The sequence below is a fragment of the Chlorocebus sabaeus genome, chromosome 17, assembly GCF_047675955.1.
Source record: "Chlorocebus sabaeus isolate Y175 chromosome 17, mChlSab1.0.hap1, whole genome shotgun sequence".
Taxonomy (NCBI): domain Eukaryota; kingdom Metazoa; phylum Chordata; class Mammalia; order Primates; family Cercopithecidae; genus Chlorocebus; species Chlorocebus sabaeus.
The window spans coordinates 6,074,773-6,100,837 of NC_132920.1; the positions used below are offsets into that span (position 1 = coordinate 6,074,773).

Below are 26,065 nucleotides of genomic sequence, written 5' to 3' on the forward strand. Positions count from 1 at the left end.
AAGGAACTATCCACTTGGGGTCAAACTCCAGCCCAGAAGCAGGATGAGTTGTCTCTTACAACCATCTGTGTGGGTTTAGGGATTCTTCCAGTTGGACCAGACCTCCACACTGTCCCTCTCCCTCAGCCTTGCCTTCTTGCTAAACTCCAGAGGCCTGGACCTCAGATGTCTTCCTCATGCAGTGCGGACACATTTTGTTTTAATTTGGCATCCACCCCTAGCCAAGCCCCTGACTCCTGTTTCGTGGACTGGGTTTTGGTCTTTCCTCTCATGGCATCTGATTCTGTCCTACTCCTGAGTTGGCCTTCACTGTCACCTCCATGCTGACAGCTAATGGCAGCTGTGCTCAGCTCCATGGTTTCCACGAGACATCTGTCATGTGGACAGCTCGCTTCCTGCTGCCCCTAGCTGCCTGTGGGTGCAACTTTTGTTCGCTACTCTCTCGGGTCAGGACTTCTTCCAAATAGGAGAGTTCTCACCACAATCCCTGCCTTACTGCCTTTTCCTGGGGACCTCTTTCCCCAGCTTCACCTGCCAATTCTTGTGTGTCCTTTGGGCTTAGCAAGCCCATCACTAACTTCCTCCACGAGGCCTTCCCTGAATGCCAATCCTTGGCTGGGAGCCCTTCTCTGCGCCCGGCAGCACCTGTCCACCCTGTGCCAGAGCAATTCTCACCCAGCACAGTGAGGGCTGCCTTCTGCTTTTCTCCCCAGCTGCATGGGAAGGCAGGGCTGTGCGTGTGTCCAGCTCTACACAGCACTGGAAGATGACAGGTGGTAAGAGCCAGCTGTCGTGTGGATGAATGTACGAATGAGTGGATGTTGCAGCTAACTTTTCTATGAACTTTCTTTTTTGTTTTTCCAAACCTTTTTTTTTGCTTATAACTATAGTAAGAGGGCATTTCTTGTTTGTTTTGTTTTATTTGCACTTATATTGTTTTAAATTTTCCTTTAAGGAAAAATCCAAATGCCCCCCCCCAAAAAAAACCTTTATATCTGTGTTATGCAGTGGATGATAACCAACAGAAAAGGAAAATGAAGCATTTCAAAAATACAGTGAAAATTCACTAGTTCAGATAACAAAAATTCTGACTTTCTGAGACTATGCACAAGTGTTCTCAATTCAGCAAGCTTCTTCTTTATAGTGCAAATTACTTTTGTAAATAAGAGCAGGGCGACTGTCTAAAATATTTAAAACAAATTCTGCACTCCTTAACACTTCATGGATTCCAATGAATATTTAGGTATATGCTAATTACTTGTCATTTTTATCCATTCACTAAAGTAAATACTCCTAAGAACCTCTAGCAGTGAATCATTTGCAAAATATATTGCATGTTCACCATGAAGACACCCACGGTCCTCCAGTTCCTGGCCACTGCTGGCCTCGGACAGCTTTGTCTCCAGTCACTGGGCATTGAGCCTGCATGACCCTAAACATATAGGGCTGCTTCACGCCTCGTAACTTTGATCATGTTCCCACTGCCTGGAAACTCCTGTTTAGCTTTCTTTAACTGAGGTCCATGACTTCGCTTCTCAAGTCTTTCTTTCTCTGAAACAGTTGGACGAAAGGTCCGTACTTTTTGTATTCAAAGACCCCTCTGCACAATAATCCTATCACTCAGACCAGGACAGGAACTGGGTCCTGCTCACTGCTGGGATCTCTAGCACCAAACCAATTGCAGGCATAGAGTGGACACTAAGCATTGATTGAGATAGAATTAAACTCAGTAGTGCCATTTGAAACATTCTATGCAATAAAAGTCAACAAAAACCCACCATGACATTATTTTATAATTGAAACTGGCCTTCGGCCTAATTGTCCTGATTTGTATTGTCCTATTAATATTTTATTATCTACTTTGTATTAGTCCATGATAATGTAATGGAACAATGTATGTGAAAATAACTGGTAAAGTACTAAACAAATGTGAAGTCGTTATTTTAATTTCTATTATTGAACTAAAATTATGTTAGTTACACAGTGTTTTCTAATAGGATTATTTAAAATTAAGGTTCTTATGAGCAAGAACATATTCTATATTCTGTTAAAATAGATATGACTTTAAATCAAATCATTTCACAAGCCATGTGAATGAGAATCCTGCCCAAAGCAAGCTAGCAAAGAAAACTACAATGAAAAATTACATATGTGATGTATCTTTCACGCATGAAAGTTTATACTTCTGCTGTTGCTACCAAATGCAGCAAATGCCAGCTCATTCTCTGGAACTCATCTCTGAGTGACAATGAATAAATTCTAAATGGACTTGGGCAAATAAATCTTCATTCAGTGGTAGTAAATTACCTTCTTGGAATTTGTAAGTATCAGTAATATCCATCATGCCATCTCCTCCAATTTGTTTGGTCACAATTAATTTCCCAATGTGGGTGGCATCCACATTTTCCACCACATGAGTGCCATCTTTCTTAGCTGTAATGTAAATGAGGTCGCTGTTGACCTGAAAACAGGAGAGGAGAGCATTAGCCATCATCACATGCCTGTTGTTGCTAAAGTCTTTAACTGTCCATAATGTAGTCGTCTAGAGATCTCTGGAGCTGACACGCCCCTTTCTTCAACAATATTGGATTTGTATCATAGGACCAAACAGATTTTGAATATATTCTAAAGGCGAATCTAGTTTATTTAGCAGTACTTTAAATAAAATTTATTTGAGGCTGAGACAATACATTGCCTAAGAAGCAACCATTTTTCTCTCTCCTTTGTCTTCCTGATAAGTCCTACCTCCCATGGGAGAGGAGACAATGCCATGCCACCATGCCACCATGCCCATCGCTTGCTTCCCTGAACTGCTTTTGGGCTAACTGTGACTATGTGACCAACTACCAGGAGGAAGAGGAAGTCTGCTAGGTGACTTCTGGGAGACATTTTCCCCTTAGAAAAAGGAGAGAGGTACACGCATGAGTTTGCCCTTCCCTTTCTGCTTTCAGGTGTTTGCAGGTGAAGTGAAGGAATGCTTGAAGCTGCTGTGGCCATCGTGAGACAGTGAACAGAAACATGGCCGACAATGAGAAGGTGGCAGAGTAGAAAGCTGAGAGGCTTTTGGGTATTTAGGGGACTTAATGATGCTGTTAAATGCCTAAGCCAGCATCAGGGCCACCTAATTCAGGATTTCTTATATGAGAAAAATAAGTCCCCATCTGTTTCAGTCACATCAGTTCTGCTACTTGAAGTCAAAAGTATTTAAATTGAACAATAACATTAAATGATCTAGGAGGAACTCAGTCTATTTTCTATTGGTCCAGCCACTAAAATGTGCTATTTGTGGGACTTGGAAATAGTGTCTTGGGGCCATGCTGGCTGCCCCCAAGCTCTCCCAAGGCTCTGCTTTACCACTCTACTTTCTAGAGACAGTGACTAATGTGTGCCTGAAAGCTGACTCTACCAGAGTCTTTTATTACATATTTTACAATCACTTTCTTGAGAATTCCATTTATTATCATGGAAGCGGGCAGGAAGCATGAATTGTACTGCTAATAGTCATTGATGTATTTACTAAATGTTTCCCAAGCTCCTCTCCAAGCCTCAGTTACCCACTCTTTAAATAGGGTGACAATAACTCCTTCTTCACAGGATGATTGGCAGAATTAACAGAAACAAACGCACATACATTACTTATCACAGTGTCTGGCATAGAGTAAATGTTCAATAAATGTTATTGACCATAATATATTATTTAATAGTATTGCCAGATATTGTTCAAGGATTCAGAATCCTAATGATGAACAAAATAGATTTGATCTCTGCCATTATAGAGTTTATGCTCTAGTAAGCATGATTCTGTGCATCAGAGTCACCTGGAGAACTTTTTTAACAAAATAGATGCCTGATTAAGGAGGTGGGACCTAAATCACGTGAGGCCCTAAAGCCATTATATTTTACAAAAGGTCTCACACAATTCTGTTGGACAGTCAGGCTTGAGAAGCCCTGCAATATAGTACAATAAGTACCATGAAAGAATGAGTACAAGATACTTTGGACATGGGGCAGTGGGGTCAGGGGTTGGCTAGATAGCAACAGCCAAGGTGAAACCTAGATGGCCTTTGAGAGGAACACTAGATTTGCTGCAAGAAACCTGGTTCCTATAGTGGGCATGTCCTTGTAGAAAGTGCATGTTAATCTCTATGAACTTCAGTTCCTGATTCTATAAAATAAAAATGATTAAACTTTTTCTGCCAATTTTATGGGAGCATTTGAGGTCAGAGTGAGATAAGATCTATGTGAACATGACTTGTACATTTCAAAATTGAGTAAACAATATAATAGTCGTCATTAGGTAATGGGGAAACTTGAAGATATATCCCTAGGTTTTAAAGTTGAGGTTAAAGAGAGCAATTTTACTTTCTCACAGAATGTTCTGAGTGCACATGAAATCGGATTTCTACTAAAGAGGAGATAGCCAACATTTACTGCATACCTACAATGTTTCAGGGACATTTTATAAAGGATTTCGTTTGAACCTCACAACAACAAGCCTGTGAGGTATGTATTGTAACCGTATTATGGATGAGGGCACCAAGACTCAGAAGGGGGAGGCAAAGTGTTTGTGGTTTCATGGCTGGGAGCTGGTGGAGAAGAAGCGCAAGCCCTGCGGTTTCATGGCTGGGAGCTGGTAGAGAAGAAGCGCAAGCCCTGGGCCAGCCCATAGCCCGTTCCTTGGCCTTCACAGTGCACTGCCTCTCCTACACCACCCTGCAGGAGCATGAACACCAGCTTGAGGGGTGAGATGGTTCCGCGCTTGCGGCTCAGATTTCTGAGGCTGATAAACGGTGGCCCTGCTCCTCAGCAGAGCAGCCAGAAGTTGGTGGTGCCAGCCACATGCTGTGAAAGGCTGAAACGTGAAGTCAGGAATCAGGACAGGAAAGGACACAGCAGATACCTGTGGAATACTAGTCATTTTGAAAACTAAATGAACTGCCTGAGAATTCTGGCATTCCCTCTGGAGGAAGCCATCTAAGTACAAACAGTGACCTCCTCCACTTTCAAATTGTAGCAACAATAATGATAAATATCATCTTAAGCCTTGTAACAGCTTATGGTTTTCCAGGGAGACAAGCTAAATATGAAAGTGGCTAGTTCCTGCCCCCACCCCCACCACCTTGAATTTGGTTTCAGAAATTTATGTAGGCTAAAATCTCAGGACAGATCAACAGCACTGTCCTTTGTTGAGAAAGGAGAGGGGAAACACCCGTATGGGGTGACTTCTGTATATGTATGTTGGAGTGGTATGTGGAGGGAAATTATTCTTTCCAAGTGACATTAGAAAGCTTTCTTTTTGGTTTCAGCCTGTAGTGGAACATTTCTCTATTCTGGCTGTACTAGAAAATCATCTAGGAGCCTAAAAAAGCATCAAATGATTGGCCCCACCCAAAATCAATTGACTCTCTGTGGTAGAACAGTAGTTAAGTTCAGAGTGTATGGTAAGGAATATTGGACTTAGGCTGTGTGGCTTTGGATGAGTTACTGAATCTCTCTGAGCCTACCTTCCTTGCAGGGCTGGTGGATAGATTGGTACTACTTGTGAAAGCCCTACGTTTAAGGCTAAATTCTCTTCCTTCTTCTGAATGTAATATAATGTTAGTGATCACCTTTTTCTACCCCTACACTTGAAGAAGTTATCGTCACACAAAACCTGGGCATTGGTGCATGAAATTGGGTATTCTTTTCACAACACCAAACCCTTGCCTCTTAAGTACAGGCACTTCCTACATAGTAGCCTCTACCATTGGTCAGGGCCATAGGTTCTCAGCACAGGTGGAGTGGGAAGGAGGCTCGGGGGCTGCTCTCTGCAAATGTCCACCCAGGCCCATAGAATGTGAACATTTGTCCACAGGTGGCAGAAGATATGCTCTTCACCACTAAGGCTGGAGATGTGCTCTTGCTTTCAGGACCCTGGACAGAGTTTGCTGTGGTTCGTTCATTTGTTCCCAAGTGGAGATAACCTCATCTGCATGCTCTGCAGAGAAAGTGCTGCTCCTCAGAGGGCACATGGAGGCAGTGAATGCCCTCCTGGAACAGGAGGCCTTCCTGGTGCTGGACCCTAGATCCTGCTCTCAGCAATGAAGACACAACAGCTTCTCCCTTCATGGAGCTCATATGCTAGAAGGGAGAAATGGAATACACACTAAGGCAGGAGGATGAAAACAACAGGGCAGATGGTGATATTTTAGATGGAGTGGGGTGGGGTGAGTGAAGGCCTCTTTGAAGAGGTGACCAGAGCAGAGACTTGAGTGCAGAGAGGGAACAAAGCCTGCAAAGCATTCTTCCTCCATAGAGTGAAAGATAGTGAGGGGCGCTTTCCTAGCAAAAGGAACAGTATGTCTGAAAGTGCTGAACCAAGAGGATGTGTGGATGCTTTCCAAAGAGCATAAAGCTCAGTATGGCTGGAGGGAAATAAACAAGGGATGAAGTGGAAGGGAAGCCATGGAATCTTGTAAGAATTTACGTTCAATTTTATTGTAAGGGTGGCGGAACTCCACTAGAAGGGTTGGGGCAGGAGTGTGAAGTTTTTATTTACATTTAAAGAATAATTCTGGTGATCTGTGGAGAATAGACAGAAAAGGAGCAAGAGGGGGATCAGGGAGACGAGTTAGGAGGTAACTTCATGGAGCTTAGTGCTGTACAGAGCTCAGAGGGTAATGATAGAGATCGTAGAAGTGGCTGGATTTATGATAATTTTTGGAAGGTAATTTTGGCAAGATGCATAAGGGAGGTTAAGAAGGAAAGCTAAAATAATTTCAAAGTTTTATATGCTATCTGAATAAATGACAGGATTATTTTACAGCCAAGTAGGAGATGCCAAAAAATGGGCTGCATCTGATAAGATAGTAACAAAATAAACAAGTTTGAATTGAGAATGAATAATCTACAGGAAAACATCTCCACTTATTGTATAAGAGAACTGCTGACCCACAGCAGAGGAGGGCTTAGCTTCTTGAGCGACGAGATGGTTGCTGTGGTCCCCAGGAGCCAGTTATTGCTCCTGTCAAAATCATCTCCGTGCCAGGGAGGGCAGGCAGGAGCATGTGTATGTGTGGGTGCACATGGGTGCGTGCATGCAAGTGTGTATGTATGCACAGGTGTGTGTATGTGTGTAAGTTTGGGGTGGAGTGGTGTGAAAGAGGTCAGCAGAGTTAATGAGAAGTTAGGACAGAAGAGAGTTATCTTTGGCAAGAAGGAGATAGTTCTTCACTAAGAACCCCTGAGGGCTTAGTGAACATGGAATCTTGGAATACGACTTCAGACACTTAGAACAGCTCTCCTTTCCTCTCACCTGTTTGGAAGCCCTAGGCCACCATGAGCTGGGGAGATAAGAGGCAGATGGGTCTTCAGATCTACAGGAACCCACTGCAGCAGTGAGGGCATGGGAAGGGAGGGGTAAGAGAAATAAGCTTCGAGCCCTGGCAGAAATCCAGAAATGTGGGGAGTGAACTTCCAGAGTGGAGGAGGACAGAAAAAAGGAACAGAAGGTAAGACATTTTCCAGGCATATCCCTCTTCTTTTTAGGCTCTGCTTTCACTTACGGAGACCAAGGCCCTGGGAAAACTAAAAAATAGTCAATGAACATGATGCTTGATCAAGCCCGGAAATGAGTAATGAATGACCAAGAAAGTCAGCATTCTGGGAGGGAAGAGAAGGCGAGCTGATGCAGCAAGGAGGAGGGAGAGCAGAGAGAGCTGCAGACTCCAACCGGAGACACGTCAACTCGTATGATGCCCTCCATGGGGTCCCACTGCAGGCACCCTTGAGAAAAGATTCCTCATACACTTTTCATCAGCTCAAACATCTCTTAAAAATGGCTCAGCCCTGGAGCACAGCCCATGCCAAAGCAACAAATTGTACCCTCTGTCAGACACGCCTCTGCAGTGGGTGAGAAAGGAGTAATTATAATCGGCAAATCCTGATGACATTCATAACACCCCGATCTATATTTAATAATAGCAAAAAGTGTTTGCATTTACAGCTATTAGGCAGCTCACTTGTGGAGGGAGGTCCTTCTTCTCCTTCTTTACAGCAATAAAGCATAATAAAAAGCTGAATACAAGGCTTTGTGGATTTCACAGTGATCTCCTCATAAGAGGCTCTCGTAGCATCATAAACTATCAAATGGCAGCTGGGGAGGTTTGTGGAAATCTTCAAATCCCAAAGTGAAATCGAGGGGATAAAATTCCAAGTCCAGTAAGCTTGGTCTCCAAAGGCTTCTATAACTGTCATGGCAGGTATGATGAGATGAACACTGGTCTTTGTATCAAATTCCTGATCTTGCTGTCTGAATTTTGACGCTTGTTTTGCCTTCTAAATAATATTTCTCAGTCCTGCCTCCTCGTTTCCTCGTTATTGCCATTTGTTTAGCTCAGGCCCTTTCCATCTCTGGCTTGGAGGGGTGACCAGCTCTCTAGATGTTCCCTACAACTTTGTAACAACCCCTCCAATCCGTGTTCCACAAGGCTGCCAGCACCTTTCCCAGGTTCCTGCCCAGTGAAAACTCTCTCACTTACAGAAGGGACAAGGAGCGAGTTTCTCAGGGAGGTCCCCCGCACTGAGTTCCTTCAGCCTCCACCTTCCAACACCCCTGATGCATCCTAGTGAGTAATCACAGCTTTCAACTGCCCCCACACAGCATTCAGATGCTCAACTCATACCCCCTGCTTAGTACTCCTCCCGTCCTTTGACTGCTTTCTAATCCCTTTGCCTAATCATCCCTCCTTCGCCTGTGGTCCCACAGTTCTCTGCTCCTACTGTCTAGGAACACTTCCACAGGCATCCTCACTGTCTGTTCCCAGGTCGCCCTTCCTTCCTAGACGGTGTCTTGTGGTCTTTGCCATCCTGCTTCAGTTCTTGGCCTCTACTTCTCAACTCACGCATAGTATGAATGCAGATCTGTGCTCTCCACACAGCCCATCTGACAATTAATTCCATAGCATCACTGGTCTTGTTGTCATTTCACGTTCGGTGTGTTTGTGCCCTGTCACCTGGCATCTAGAAATATGTTTCTTAAAGACCTGAAGCTTAGAATTCCCCCCAGTACAGTGCCTGGTGTACATTAATAATAACTATTTACTCCTCCCAGAGTACTAGAGTGCAGTGGTTACCAGCACACGTTCAGGCATCTGCCTGGCTTCAAATCTTAGCACTGCTGTTTATTAGCTAGATGATTGTGAGACAGTCACTTAACTACTCTCTGCCTTGATTTTCTTTTCTGTAAAACGGGAAGAATGATATTAACAATTTTAGAGGGTTGCTAAGAGCATCCAAAGGTAGGCAAAGTGAGCGACATTATTTCAGTGTATTTATTGGTGCAAATATACCCTAGGGAAGTCCTGCCTCTCAGTCTTTCAAGTCTTCCAAGGCTGGCAGCCCAGCCTTCTCCTTTACCCAACATCTCTTACATTTAATTTGATCTTCAGAACTCTCCTTGAGTATCCTTTAACAGCCTCTTCTGCTTCCAGTCCCTGCCTAGTTCTTCTGAAATTGCAGAGCCTTTGCCCAGGCATTCACATCAACCCTGTAGGTGGGTTGTATTCTTTTAGAGCAGCCTCCAGGTTCCCTTCCTCCTTTGGCAACTCAACCTTCCCTCCCTGGCCACGGGCGATGCTGTGGGATGGCAGAACACAGATTGCAAAGGTCAGGGTAAGACCATGGTTGGGTGTGTGTATGTGGATTTTGTCCTACATGGATTGCTGGACTAGTCCCAGAGGGAAGTAGCATGTCCTGAAATTTCAATTCATGACCCATCTCTACCAATGGTTAGTTGAGAGATCCATTAGTCATATAATTTCTCTGGAGTAGTTGATACCTACTTCATGGGTGCAGAGAACTAAGCTAATGTTAGTAAAGCATTTATTTTTGGGAGTAAGAATCCGAAAATATCAAGGAAAGAAAAATGTTAAACAAGAACTGCATTTAGTGTTAATAGCCTGGAAGTTGGAATAATGCCTAGTTACCTTTGTCAACACGAGGCATACACTATGTACCTGGAAAACTTACAAGCAACAACTTTTAGCTTACTCTTTCAGGTGTTAAGAAGTTGGGAAGAAAAACAGCACTTTCTTCCAGCTTCCCGCTTACCTCTGCAAAAACAAAAGGTGCATCAAATTGGAAGCAGACGTGGCCGTGCTTGATGGCTTGAACGGAGGCGGGACCACACCGATACATGCCTGCATTGCACAGAGGAAGGGCAGTGTGAGTTTCTCATCTCCAATTCTGTCCAGATACTGCAAGATGCATGGCACTGAGGGTGACTCTGTAGAGACCAGTGTTCCTGACTTCATTGATGATTTAGCCCAAACTCTTTCCAAGGCTCAAGAGAATCCATTGGCTATGCTTCCTCAAGCCAAAAATTGAAGCCATGGAAACAAATACAAGGCAACACTATTCCTGCATCTACTGGGCCACCTACAGACACATACCCAGATGTGTTCATGCCAAACAGATGACTTACACAGCATTTATCTCTTGTTCGGGTGGTATCTGAAATGTTGGAATGTTGACGTGTCCTCTGTGGTTGTGTTGCTGTTGCTGTTTGTTTTGCTTTTTGTCTTTTGTTTTTGGACATTATGAACATAAGTCAAGTTTAACTGGAGAATCTGGACATTACCTGTGCATTTGGCCATGCCCACCATGCATGTAGGAAGTCAGAAGGCCCATGTTACTCTTCTAAAATCCTTTAGATTTTTACCACCTATCCATAGTTAATAAGAGATTAGCTGCTATTAGTCATCTCTAAAGTGTCCCCATGATATATATACCAGAACACCAGAAAGTGCTAAACTTTCTTCCTTAAAGTCTAGGATTATAACATGGTTTCACTATGAATATGCACTGAATGTTTATGCATGTGCCTGTGTGTGCCCATCAATATATCAACACCTGAGGAAATAAACATAATATCCACAATATCCACAGTCTACTGATTCTTTATATTATCATATTAAAGAGAGATGGAGGCTTATGATGTGATTTTGTAAAAATCTGGGGGAGGTCAGAGCTGCAGCTGCTTAGCATAGTTGGCAAGTTAGAAGACAAATACCCCACATACTCAAGCTTTGGAGGAAATCACACGACATAAAAGGAGGCCAGGTTCTGGAAAAACAACAATTTAAAGGATGATCTATAATTATTTTTCGAGTTCTCTATTTTCTCTACTGCTTTATATCTTATCCATGCATACCATGAGGGCTGAAGTATGTTTTATAGCCTAGTAAAAATGCTTACAGATATTTTCTCTCCTGTCTTCGAAACTGCTTAGCAAAGCAAGAATGGATGAATTATATGTTGTTTTATATTCTTTTTCTAAAATTTGTAAAATAATCAGGGTAAAGCTGACTATTGAAATGAAATTAAACCTGATTGGAAGGTAGCTAATACTGCGCATGTGCCCAGGAAGCACACTACAGATGTTGGCTCCCAATGGGCGTGGTTCCCACACACCAAATGCAAGCATAAAAGCAAAATAAAGATCAGCAATGAAGCATTTCCCGGAGGGAGGACACAATTTTACCATCGCTGTTTTCCTGGGGGGTGCTGTCCACAGCTTGCCAGCCTCCAAATCCAACAGGAAGGTCAGGCCTTGTCATCCATGCTTCATTCCAGCAGTGGTAGTTCCTTAGAAAACACAAGCCCAGAGAGGTTAAACTTCCCTTCACACCCAATGCTCCAAGACATCAAAAAGCGATGGCCAGGTGCAGTGGCTCATGCTTGTAAACCCAGCAATTTGGGAGGCCAAGGCAGGTGGGTCTACGAGGTCAAGAGATCAAGACCATCCTGGCCAACATGGTGAAACCCCATCTCTACTAAAAATACAAAAATTAGTTGGGTGTGGTGGCACGCCTGTAATCCCAGCTACTTGGGAGGCTGAGGCAGGAGAATCACCAGAACCCGGGATGTGGAGGTTACGGTGAGCCGAGATCGTGCCACTGCACTCCAGCCTGGTGACAGAGGGAGAGACTCTGTCTCAAAAAAATAAATAAATAAATAAAATAAAAAATAAAAAAATAAATAAAAATAAAAATAAATAAAATAAAGAATAAATAAATAAATAAGTGACCCTAAATCCTGTGCATATGCTGTCTACAGATTACTAGAATAGTTTAAGCCAAATCTGGGAGCTCCTGGAGAGATCCTGGGGCTCTAGACTTGGGTTTTCTGGGCAGATTCTTTCTCATTGGCATCCCTCGGGACACTCATATGGCTGGATGTCTCTTTCCCCCGGCTAAGAGTAGCTTTAAGGCCACCCAAAGATATTTGAATCAGTGCATTAAGCAGTTTTAATCTCAACCATTCTCTGCTGACTAATGAAACAGAACTTACTACGTACCGAAGGAGTAGGGAAGAAAAGTTACCCAAAACTGAAATATTTATTTTGAACTTTTTAATATAGTTCCTATTTGGAAAAAGCATATTCCTTTGTAGTAATTAAGCAATAAATACTTGTGTTTATGATCTTAGACCATTACCATAGAAACTATAACAATTATCCCTGACTATAATTTTCTACAATTTCCATCTCATGTCCAACAAGAAGAATAGGTTGTCAGGGTGAATATCTCTTTACCCTTTATTAAAGGTGGGAAACCCAGAGGCTAAGGGCCATGGGAAACTTCTCAGGACTTTGAATATGACCCTGGAAGCAAGAGCATGGAATAAAATGTCATCATGAATTGTATTATTATGTCCTTGGAAAGACCTGAAATTATACGACAGTACGGAATTAAATGAGAGCACATTAACCCCTCAGCACTATAGAAAATGTTCATATAGTAATAAAGATTTAATAATGCGGTGAGGTAGTTACTGCAGTCTTTGTTTATGGCAATGATGAATTTCAGGTTCAACTACCATGGGTCCCTTCCCTAGATGCCCTTCAGTGTCACTTGTTTCCCCATGCTCCCATCTTTTTCTGAGTGCAGCCCATTTCCGATTGACTCAAGAGATATTAATTTCACTATGTACCCACTATACACTAGGCACCTGGAGATTCAAAGATGATCAAAACATAGATTCTTACCCATAAAGACCCTCACAATCTAGGAGAAATGACAAACCTGTAAACCAATTATCAAAACTGTCATAGGTTTGCCGTGAGGCTTAAATAAGCTAATACATGTATTTTGAACAGGGACTGGCATGTGATAAGTGCTCAAAAACGGTAACTCTCAGACTTTGAAAAACAATTAATTTAAATGATCCGTGGTAAAACGGGAGTTCATTTGGGGTGCCACGGAGATTCAGTGGAGCAAAGTCTCCAGGTATTTGGGAAGTGATATTTGAGCTGAGGGTTGAAAGATAAATGGGAGTTTAGGAGGTCAACAAAAGGAGGAAGAACAAAGTTGCAGTGGCATGAAATAGCCACCATGGTGTGTTTGGGGAACTGTCTGCTGTGTGTTGTGACTGGAGCGTAGCATGTCTGAATATTCAAGTGCATAGGAGGAGAACAGTGATGGCAGGCAATGTACGGAACTAACAAATACATGTAACACTTCCTTAGTGCCAAGTGCTATTCTAAAACCCTCATGGATATTAACACATCTGATGTCCCTAGCACCCTATAAGAACAGCACTATTGGCTGGGCGCAGTGGCTCACGCCTGTAATCCCAGCACTTTGGGAAGCCGAGGTGGGTGGATCACGAGGTCAGGAGATCGAGACCATCCTGGCTGACATGGTGAAACCCCGTCTCTACTAAAAATACAAAAAATTAGCCAAGTGTGATGGCGGGTGCCTGTGGTTCCAGCTACTCAGGAAACCGAGGCAGGAGAATGGCATGAACCCGGGAGGCGGAGCTTGCAGTGAGCTGAAATTGCGCCCCTGCACTCCAGCCTGGGCGACAGAGCAAGACTGTCTCAAAAAAAAAAAAAAAAAAAAAATTCAGTACTGTTATAATTACCCTCAGTTTATAGGGGAGGAAGTTGAAACCCAGGAAGGCTAAGAAACTTGCTGAGGCCACACAGCTAGTTAGTGATAGAGCTCTGAAATCCATACTCTTCAACACTGAGCTATGATATAGGTGAGGATAAGATTGTGAAATCCTTTGATATCAAATTAAACGTTCGTGCTTTATTCTTAGGCAATGAAAAGCCATTGGAATAAATTAAGAAGAGATAAATTTGCAAATCTCTGTTCATGGAAGATGGATGCAGAGGCAAGGCTAGAGATTGAGCTGAGTCCTCCCCTGCTGTCCCCCACCCCTGAAGAACTGCAATAGTCTGCAGTGGACCAGAAAGGCATTCAGGTGGCCACCACCACGGAGAGGGAGAGAAGCCACTGGGAGGTACAACCCACAGGTTTAGGGAGATGGGAGGGGACTTGGATGAGTTGGGGAAGACTTTTGCCTGTCCGAGGAGTATGATGGTTTTCTTTACCAAGACTGTGAGTAGAAAAGGAAGAGAAGGAAATCTGTGTTGGGACTGGGGTGATGGGCGGGTGACCAGCTCAATTCTGGACAGGATGAGCTTGAGTGCCTGTGGAAAATCCAGGAGATGAGGTCTAAGAGGCATTTTTGTCTACACTTGTGATGCTCTGGATTGGATGAAGAGGAGGAGGAGATGCGGGAGTATTGGTAGGTGGTAGAGGAGGGTTGGGCAAAACCAGTTGATGAATGAGGAGGGAAAGAAGAGGAGGGAAGAAAGAGGTAGGTTCTTCCTTAAGAGTGACCTAGAGGCTGGGCACAGTGGCTCACACCAGTGCATTTTAGGAGGCCGAGGCAGGAGAATTGCTTGAGCCCAGGAGTTTGAGACCATCCTGGGCAGCATGGTGAAACCTTGTCTCTACTAAAGATACAAAAGTTAGCTGACCTGTAGTCTCAGCTACTTGAGGTGCTGAGTGGGAGGGTCACTTGAGCCCAGGAGATCAAGGCTTCTGTGAGCCATGATTGCACCACTGCACTCCATCCTGGAAGACAGAGTGACACCCTGTCTAAAAAAAAAAAAAAAAAAAAAAAAAAAAAAGGAAAAAGAAAAAAAGAGTGATCTAGGTTGTAAGAGAGAAGAAAAGATAAGGCAGTGTCTAGCATGTAATCTATGCAGGGAAGGCCGTTTTGGTTATTTTTAAGTTAGAAGAGACTGAGGCATGTTCATGGAGGAAGAACTGGTAGAAAGAGTGGGACTAAAAGGGAGCTCAAATACCAAGGGTGCAAGAAGATGAGGCTGAGAGCACATCCTGGAAAAGTGTGGGAAGCAAGGCAGGGTCTGCAGGGAGAGAAGGGTACAGATGTGGATTAGGGTGAAGTTGTGGAGGTCTCTGAGCAGGAACATGGGGCCAGTTCCCACCAGAGAGCCTCCATCTTTGCTTGGAAGCTGGAAGGAAGGTCACTGTGCATGTCAGACAGTGACTCTGCTAGCCTCTCTTCAGAACAGTGAAGGTTGCCCCATCAGGCAGAGGGACCCAGGGAAAAGCAGCAATAAAACATTTGCAACCCTGAATGAACCCCATCTTGCTTCCTATACAACCAGAGGTGTTCAGTGATCCTGGCTTTCACTGCTACACCATCACCCTAGATTAATAGGCTCCAGAATAGCCTTATTTAAATTCAAATCTCCTTGGCAAGGTTAGCCTGGAACAAGATAAATATGCTTTGCACTTCAGATCTCAAGTAAAGACTTTTCTTTGAGGATAATATTTCTCTTCAAATGACCAGGACCCAAGGAAAAGTTTCTTTTCTCTCACTGTGACATCTAATTAGTTACACGTGATCTCTTCTAGTTTCACTCACAGCTGAGACGTTATCTGTGTATTTAGGGTGGGAGTTTCATAACAGGGTCAGGAACTTGCAGGCAGTGGGTGAGGTGGGGAGGAAGTAAATGCTCCCAGTGGGGCTGGGCCTCCGTCAGTGGGTGGAAAGCTAATGGCTCAGCTCCCAGACAGGCCATGAACAGAATGAGAGGGTGCTACCTCCACAGCCATGGGGATCTCTTTCACCATGCAATCCTCTCCACTCAGGAATGACTAGGGGAATTGTGTCCTAAGTTACCCATGCTTCAAGAGTTTCCATTTGGCTGACATTACACAATTCTATTTAAGGATGCTTAGTTTTTATATTCCAAGTTCCTCCATGAAAGGGACTAATGTTTACAGACATTTCTTTTCCTATTTTTCGTTTTGTTTTTTTTCTTGAGACAGAGTCTCATGTTGCCTAGGTTGATCTTGAACTCCTGGCCTCAAGCCATCCTCCTGCCCCAGTCTTTTAAAGTGCTGGAATTACAGGCGTGGGCATTTTACCCAGATATTTAGCATTTTTGCTACAATTCGCACGTGTCAGAGGATCTAAATTTCGATATACAGTAGTGTCATTTCCCTTTGTGTTGGAAAACTTCCTTTAGCATGTCCTTATTTTTTTTAAATAGACACATAATAATTGTTTAGTTGTATATACTATGGGGTACAAAGTGATGATTTTATATATGAATATATATATATAATATCAAATCTCATTGTGGGATAATTAAATTAAGTCAATAACATATCAGTTACCTCCCACATTTATTTCTGTAGTGAGAACATTTGAAATTTACTCACCTGGCAACTTTGAAATATACAGTATAGTATAATGAACTATAGCCACCATGTTGTATATTTGATCTCAAATACTTATTCCTTCCATACAGACTTTTCCTAATTTCATCTACTGATTCTCCAGGTTGGAAAATATCAACTGATTCCTGAAAAGCTACTTTTTATTCTAAAGCTTCTTTATCTAGATCCATAATAGTTTTTCTGTTTTCATCTTGCAATTTCATTATGCATTTGTAGAGTGCATAAAATCCACTTTGGGGGCTCTGCTGTTCTCATTCGTCTCCACATCTCCAGCACTAGAGCAGAGCCCAGTCATTAGGAGGTGCTCACTAAGTGTTGGCTAAATAAATCACGAGGACATCTAGCAAGGAAGGTCTTAGTAAACCTTTGCTTGTTTGTTTCTCTTTAACATTCATGGTTTTCTAGTTCTCAGAGCCTTCATTTGAAACTTGAGTTCTCACTACACAGTCAAAATGTACCGTGTCCCTTTAAAGTAAAAATTCTAAATCTCCTTGTTTCCTCTTTCCATAGAAATGAAAATAGAGGCCTCATTTCATTGAGACTTGTTTAATCAAGATGAGAACAACCTTTTGGGAGGATAACGATGCAGATGACAAGTGAAGAACACATCTCTGCTTTATGTTTCTTCCTGTGTGTTCCGTGCAGTGACAGCTAGTAATTTTTAGAGCTCCTTTCAAGGATGCTAATAATTCAGCAGTATTTGTGCAAAGGACTCAGAGAATCTTCACCAAAGGCGGTACTTCACTAGAACAGCAGCACCATCCCCTGCCAGGGGACCCTACATGGGACGTCATAGTTTATCTTGTGATTCAGTAGATCCATGTGCTTTGAATTTGTGCACAGGAAATAATCACACAAATGCGAAGATAAGTGTATTATGTAAGAATGTTCATCACGATGCAAGAAAGGGAAATTGGAAGCAGCCTAATTGTCCAATATGTGATCGAGTATTTTGAAACACAGAATAGAATGCTCTTCAGCCATAAAAATGCAGATCTATATTGGCTAGGCAGGAAAGATGTCCATGGCATATTAGTGTTTCAAAATCACACGCAGAGCAGAATTTTAAATGACTCCCACTACCCTTCCTTTTGTATAATTTTCTCCCCTCAGTGTAGGTGAAATCTAGTACTCTTGCGACTATGTTACTTTATGTGTCAAAGAGGATTTTGCAGAAGTAATTAAGTTTACTAATCTGTTGACTTTGAGTTCATTGAAAGGGAGATGATCAGGTGGGTCTGGCCTCATCAGATGAGCCCGTTAAGTCTGAGTCTAGAGATAGAGACAGAGCTAGTCAAGGATTCAATGCAGCGGAGACATCCTGCTGGCTTCAAAGAAGATAGAAGAATCTATGAGTTCTACAGCTGCAAGGAACTGAATTCTTTCACAAACCTGAACGAGTTTGGAAGAGGACTCTGAGCATTAAGATGGGACAACAGTCCCAGCCAACACTGATTGCAGTTATCTGAAAATCTGTCTTGGTTCTGGCTAACGTCATATCCAGAGGCATAGGAGCCCATGGGGTGGTGAAGAGCTGGACAGAGAACACAGCTGAGACCAACATGGGCTTCAGGGTGCTGTGTTTGAAGAAAATAAAGTGGTTAATTTAAACAAGGAGTCCTTTACTGCCCTTAACTTGGCTAACTGCTTAAACAGTCCACAGGGTCATCTCATTCACAATCTGTCCAGAAAGGTTTCAGAGAAAAGGAGTTCTTAAAAGGGAAGAAAAGAGATATGGGCTTGTAATTTTGTTTGTGCAGCTTTATTAGGGCTCAGGGGAGAGCACAAATAAGATCAAGAGAAAGCCCCAGAGGAGATGTCTTGGACCAGCTTCAACTGTAAACCAAGGGTTTGAATTCTTTTATAGCAAAACTGGCAGGGGGTGAAAGAAAGGCACTGTCTTGCAAATCATTTGTGTATTTGTAGCAGATGGGTGTAGCCCTACCTCTCTGGTTCTGGTAATACACTCTGAATACAGACAACAATATTGTTGACAATAATGACAGGACATCCTGGGATTATTAAGCTCCGGCCATATCAGGGGCAGTGGGGATAGGATGGGGTGGGAGTTGGAAAGAAGTGGGAACAATTTAGTGGACTCTGAGGCTTGTCTAACAAGACATTTCAAAGTGGAAATGAAAGCCTGGACTGAGAAAAAAACTTGTCAGTTAGGAAATAGAATGAAGGAAGATGACAGAAAGGAGTTATTCAGAGGAAAGGAGGCATGCTGCAGGAATCTTTGATGGAGCTGGGAGCATGACACTATTTTAGAACGCAGCTGTTCATTGTTTGAGGCTGTTGGAGTGCTGAAACCAGCAAGGGGCATTTGGATGTTCACTGGCGTCATGTCAAAGGCCAGCAGTCCAGTCAGGTGGAGACCAGGCCAGTGCCCCTGTCCTCTCTGAGGCTCAGCTGCTTCAGTTCCCTCTGGCTGGGAGCCACCTGAAGAAACCCTGCGTAGCCAGTCATGAATGGCCTCATTTGCATAGCAATGCTATAAGGGCGATAAATAGAGAGCGCCATAGTAGGCATCCCAGCTCAGTAAAGGATGTTGTTGTAGGAATCAATTGGCCGCCAAGAAAAAAGAATAAATGAATGTGTTTATTCTTGCTTGTCCTGTGAAGGCAAGGGGTTTTACAAGTCTCATTGAGAAGTCACAGTTTAAATACAGCACAAGAGACCTGGATGGAGGGGGTCGCAGATGGCGGGGTGCACTTCGAGAGGCGCTGTAACTCTCACCATGAAACTATGAGGTGTATGTGTAGTAGGAGTGATAGTCAGAACCATTAATAAGTGCTTAGACACAGGCATGAACCAAATGGATGTTGCAACCCATCAGAAAGGACATCAACCCTAAATGCAGTTCTACCAGGGCATCCTAGCTGGACACCAGTCCAGATGTCCTCACTCACATACACACTACAGGAGGACTGAATGAGTTTCCATCCACAAAGTCCTTTCTGAGCACTTCTGGGTTCCCTCTGCTGGGTTCATTTGAAAATGAAACCCTACCCCATTTTACCACTCTGGCATAGCAAGCTAGGAATTAATATCCTGACTGAACATGAAGAAAATGTTGAATTTTGAGAGTATTTGTTTGTATAACTCTAATGTATAAAAAAGTTTCTATAATAAATTCTGTACAATTATCTCCATGATTATTGAAGAGGGTTAAAAAAATTCCACACCCATTAGGATGGCTATAATAATAGTAAGAAAAAACAGAAAAGTCATTTGCAAGAATATGAAGTTGGAACTTTTGTGTATTGCTAGTGGGAATACAGAATGGAGTAGCTGCTTTGGAAAACAGTTTGGCACTTCACCAAAAGAAATTAAACATAGAGTTACCATACAACCCAGAAATTCCACTCTAAATATATGCCCATGAGAACTAAAAAACATATGTTCACATAAAAACTTTTACCTGAATGTTCATGACATTATTCATGAAAGCCAAAAATGGAAACAACCCAAATGTACAATGGATGAATGGATAAATAAAATCTGGTTTATCCACCCAATGAAATAGTATTCATCAATGAAAGGGAATGAGGTACTGATACGTGCTACAACACGGACGAACCTTGAACACGTTAGGCTAAGTGAAGGAAGCCAGACACAAAAGGTCACGTATTACCTGATTCCATTTATAGGAAATGATCAGAACAGGCAAATCCGTAGAGAGAGAAAGTAGATTCGAGGTTGCCAGAGTTGGAGAAATGGGGAGTGACTGCTAATAGGGATGGCAAAGGGGACAGAAAATGTTCTGGAATCTGATGATAATGATGGTTATACAAGACCACAAATATACTAAAAATGGCCCAGTGCCATGGCTCATGCCTGTAATCTCAGCACTTTGGGAGGCTGAGGCAGGAGAATCTCTTGAGGTCAGGAGTTCAAGACCAGCCTGTGCAACATAGTGAGATCTTGTCTCTACAAAAAAAAATTTTTAAATTAGCCAGGTGTGGTGGGTGTGCCTGTAGTCCCAGCTGCTAGGGAAGCTGAGATGGGAAGATTGCTTGAGCCTGGGAGGTCAAGGCTGCAGTGAGTCATGATCTTGCCATTGCAATCCAGCTTGGGTGACAGACACCCTGTCTCAAAATAATAATAATAATAATACATAAATAAAAATATACTAAAATTTATGGAATTGTGTACTTTAAAGGAGTGAATTTTGTAGTATGTGAAATATATATATACACATATATATACACACACACATTTATTTATTTATTTATTTATTTATTTATTTATTTATTTAGAGATGCAGTCTCGCTCTGTTGCCCAGGCTGGAGTGCAGTGGCATGATCTTGGCTCACTGCAAGCTCCGCCTCCCAGGTTCACGCCATTCTCCTGCCTCAGCCTCCCGAGTAGCTGGGACCGCAGGTGCCCGCCACCATGCCTGGCTAATTTTTTGTGTGTTTTTAGTAGAGATGGGATTTTGCTGTGTTAGCCAGGATGATCTCGATCTCCTGACCTTGTGATCCACCTGCCTCAGCCTCCTAAATTGCTGGGATTACAGGCGTGAGCCACTGTGCCAGGCTGTGAAATATATTTTAATAAGGATGTTAATTATTTTTATTTATTTATTTATTTTGAGACCTAGTCTCACTCTGTCACCCAGGCTAGAGGAATACAGTGGCGTGATCTTGGCTCACTGCAACCTCTGTCTCCCAGGTTCAAGCAATTCTCCTGCCTCAGCCTCCCAAGTAGCTGGGATTACAGGCATGCACCACCACGCCCAGCTAATTTTTTTGTAATTTTAGTAGAGACAGGGTATCATCACCATGTTGGTCAGGCTGATCTCGAACTCCTGATCTCAAGTGATCCTCCCACGTCAGCCTCCCAAAGTGCTTGGGTTATAGATGTGAATTGCCTGGTCAATAAGGACGTTATTTTAAAAAGAGTGGGCTCTGGGGTCAGCCCCCTTAGGTTTGTAATTCAGGTTCTGCCACTTATTGGCAGGGGCCTTGGTTAAGTTACTGTGTCAATAACAGTAATTACCTTAACATGCTGTTAAGAGGTAGAAGTAAATTGATACATGTCAGCACTTAAATCAGGGCATTGGAAAAAAAAAAAAAGTATTTTGTGAACATGAGCTACTTTTATTCTTTGAAGTTTTATTCTTTGAAGGTGGCAAATAATGTTTTTTTCCAATACTATTATTATGTGCCTTCAGTGTATATTCTCAGTGCTCTAAAGATAAGGCTCATGGTCTAACTCCAAGTGATTTTCCTAAAACCAATTTGGCCAGAAATACAGTTAACAAGAAAATGTTTGAAAATAAATATCTTTGATAACTGTCCAGAACTGGCAACCGTGATGCATTACAGGATATTTTTACAAACACTTAAGCACCTTAAGCAGTTTGGTCTATATTCTGATTTTTTTCTTCTATACTATTTTATTTGGAATTCGTGTTTAGATCATTTCTGCTTTGCAGACAGTGATTAAAATTGAAGATAATTTTATAATATAAAAGTCCAACTAGATGAGTCATACAGAGCATCTAAAATAATGTATAGAACAGTCTCAATTTCAAAAATGCACCTACAATGTGTAAAACACCATATGAATACTGAAGGCATGAGAATTAGGATTGCACACTGATTAGGGCAGTGTCCCAGGTGTGAAAACTGGTTAATTTCTGCTCTAAAATATACTTTGAAAAAGCTTTGTTTATAGATTAAGACCACCCATTGCAGCATGGAGTTTTTATGCATTAAAATTTTTTTCCAACCAATTCTGTTTCCTCAGTGCTTGCTCTATGCCCTGCACACTGTTACAGGCTGACAAAACAACAAAAATAAAATAGATTAGACACTGCTCCCCCCGTGGGTGGGTGCATTCTGGTGGGAAAAAGCTGAGAGGAGGACACCAACCCTCACCCAGAATCATCCTATCAGACCACACTCACTCCAGCAAAAGAACACAGGGAGGCTTCTTCATTTAGAAGGAGTGAAGCCTTTCATTGAAAAATCTTTCTTGATCCTAGTAAGTGCCACCATCTCTGTCTTTTAAAATTGTTTCCACTTTGACTGTGACCTTTGTATAATGAGGTGATCAAGTTGAGCTCTTCCAAGGTGAGGCCAAACCGTTGCTGTCCCCCTGTCCCTCTGAGTAGCCCTGACTCCCACCTAACTGAGCCCTCATATTCCTATTTGATGTTTGCACTGCAGCTAAACATTGAGCAAGCGTCTTCATTAAACTGTCCACAGTGATTCATAGTTGCCTTCCCCCCAGAGGTTACATATAATTCAGAACTCATCAGCACGCTGGGGACAGGCGGCCAAAATTGCTCCTTCTGGGATCTGCTACCTTGCATTTGCCCACTTGGGGTTTCAGTTGCTACCCTGGGATCTAATTACTCTGCCCACTGTGCCCTTCTGAGGTTCCTGAGTCCCCAGCCTTCTCCTGAACAGCTAAGGAGCCCAGACCATGGCTTCTGTTGGTGTCAACAGTGGGGCCACTCTTTGCAAAACTGTAGCCCCCCTGAGGTGAGGCTCCCTCTTGGAGGGAAACCTCCTTCATGCAGGGGACCTAAGGTGGCAAACCAGGAAGCAGACTGTCCTTGATGGTCTGCAGTAATAAGGCGAGAAGAGTCACAGCAAGAGACAGAGCCAAACTTGTCACTCCTGGCTCTGGAGTGTGGCGAGCAGAATACACCCTCTTGTACTCTTCCTCTGAGCCTCCCTACTGGCTGATTTCTGGATTTGGCAGGCTGAGATTTGGCTGAGTCATGGAGAAGAGGACATCCTGAGTCACCGAGACCTAACTGGACATATTGATTCATCACAAAGTGTGGACCATTGGGACCTGAGTGTTGAAGAAGAAATAGATGGTGGAGGATGAGAGATAATTCTCAGGTCTCCTTTACTTGGAGAGGAGAGGGGCCCCAGCCACATACCAGCCACGAGCGGGGAAGACAGGTTGAGGTGGGTGTGTCTGACCAGAGCCTGTGGAGGGAGGTAAGTATGAGGCCAATGGCTCCTGAGATCCTTGCTAGGAAATCCATCAGGCCACGTGTTGCCAGCCTGACCTCACAGAGGTCAGCTGATGCCTAGCAAATCATTCCTACCCCCACCTCAGCCCCTGTTTAGCCTCCATGCTCACCCTCACCTTCACCTTTCCTCACCAGCCCTAATGCTCAGGCAGCCCCTGCTTCTTACTAACTGAATCAGCATCAGGCCCACCTCTATGGTAAGCACTCTACCTGGATGACCTGATTTAATCATTATAGCCACCCCAACAGGAAATGGTAACTACTAAGATTACTTTCATTCTACTGATGAAGAAGATGAAGCTCAGAGAAGTGAAATCATTTTCTCAAAGCCACACAGCAAGTAGCTGCCCAAGCCAGAGCTTGACAGAGGGGTGTGACTGTTGTGATCATGCCCTGGCTGATATGTCTGGGGACAGCTGTCACCAGCTTCCTCAATCCAGGAGGGTTTTAGCCGTACTCTTATTTTCCTGGACCACCTATAACTTCTAAGGTGCATGGGTGTTTGCACTGGTGAGGCCAAGTGTTCGCTGCTTCTTTAAAAGTACCCCAATGTAACAGAAATAGTGAAGTCATCTTAGGACACTGGGCATTCCTCTTTTTCTGACCACTTTGATGTACTTGGGTTGATGGAAACATATTGCCTCCAAGAAATTCCAGCTGTGTGACTAATAATGAAAGCAATAATAGCAGCTAACGTTCATTAGGCACCTGTTATGCTCGGCTCTGTGCTGAGTGAAGCAGGGAATATTGTTCTCTTTGCTTTAGAGGAGAAAAGAGGCACAGAGAGGTTGTGCCTTGCCCAAGGTCACAAAGCTTGGGCAGTAACAGAGCCAAGCCTTGGCCTCAGATCCCACTGAGCCCTTTAATCCCTGTGCTTCGTGGTCTGGGAACGTCCTGAGTTGTGCTGGCCTCAGCCCCGCAGTAAGTCAGAGCATCTGATCAGGCATCATGCGTTGAAAACCTACTACAACCATCAAGGCTTGAAAGAAACTGCATCAACTAACGAGCAAAATAACCAGTTAATATCATAATGGCAGGATCAAGTTCACACATAACAATCTTAACCTTAAATGTAAATGGACTAAATGCTCCAATAAAAAGACACAGACTGGCAAACTGGATAAAGAGTCAAGACCCATCAGTCTGCTGTATTCAGGAGACCCATCTCACATGCAGAGACATACATAGGCTCAAAATAAAGGGATGGAGGAAGATTTACCAAGCAAATGGAGAACAAAAAAAAGCGGGGGTTGCAATACTAGTCTCTGATAAAACAGACTTTAAACCATCAAAGATCAAAAGAGACAAAGAAGGCCATTACATAATGGTAAAGGGATCAATTCAACAGGAAGAGCTAACTATCCTAAATATATATGCACCCAATACAGGAGCACCCAGATTCATAAAGCAAGTCCTTAGAGACTTACAAAGAGACTTAGACTCCCATACAATAATAATGGGAGACTTCAACACTCCACTGTCAACATTAGACAGATCAACGAGACAGAAAGTTAAGAAGGATATCCAGGAATTGAACTCATCTCTGCAGCAAGCAGACCTAATAGACATCTATAGAACTCTCCACCCCAAATCAACAGAATATACATTCTTCTCAGCACCACATCGTACTTACTCCAAAATTGACCACGTAATTGGAAGTAAAGCACTCCTCAGCAAATGTACAAGAACAGAAATTATAACAAACTGTCTCTCAGACCACAGTGCAATCAAACTAGAACTCAGGACTAAGAAACTCAATCAAAACCGCTCAACTACATGGAAACTGAACAACCTGCTCCTGAATGACTACTGGGTACATAACGAAATGAAGGCAGAAATAAAGATGTTCTTTGAAACCAATGAGAACAAAGATACAACATACCAGAATCTCTGGGACACATTTAAGCAGTGTGTAGAGGGAAATTTATAGCACTAAATGCCCACAAGAGAAAGCAGGAAAGATCTAAAATTGACACTCTAACATCGCAATTAAAAGAACTAGAGAAGCAAGAGCAAACACATTCGAAAGCTAGCAGAAGGCAAGAAATAACTAAGATCAGAGCAGAACTGAAGGAGATAGAGACACAAAAAACCCTCCAAAAAATCAATGAATCCAGGAGTTGGTTTTTTGAAAAGATCAACAAAATTGACAGACCACTAGCAAGACTAATAAAGAAGAAAAGAGAGAAGAATCAAATCGACGCAATTAAAAATGATAAAGGGGATATCACCACCGACCCCACAGAAATACAAACTACCATCAGAGAATACTATAAACACCTCTACGCAAATAAACTGGAAAATCTAGAAGAAATGGATAATTTCCTGGACACTTACACTCTTCCAAGACTAAACCAGGAAGAAGTTGAATCCCTGAATAGACCAATAGCAGGCTCTGAAATTGAGGCAATAATTAATAGCCTACCAACCAAAAAAAGTCCAGGACCAGATGGATTCACAGCTGAATTCTACCAGAGGTACAAGGAGGAGTTGGTACCATTCCTTCTGAAAC

General features: G+C 42.9%; 1 protein-coding gene across 2 annotated transcripts in view; it reads right to left on the reverse strand.

Moving 5' to 3' along the window:
* The window catches only part of F13A1 (coagulation factor XIII A chain), a 163,027-nt gene that overhangs the window by 40,191 nt on the left and 96,771 nt on the right, over positions 1–26,065 (reverse strand). For both annotated transcript variants that reach the window (XM_007973790.3, XM_007973791.3), the window contains exons 9-11: positions 11,522–11,625; positions 10,090–10,178; positions 2,308–2,461 (exon numbers count right to left, since the gene is read on the reverse strand). In XM_007973790.3, the coding sequence (XP_007971981.2) occupies positions 2,308–2,461; positions 10,090–10,178; positions 11,522–11,625 (347 nt within the window). The remainder of the gene's footprint in view (positions 1–2,307; positions 2,462–10,089; positions 10,179–11,521; positions 11,626–26,065) is intronic.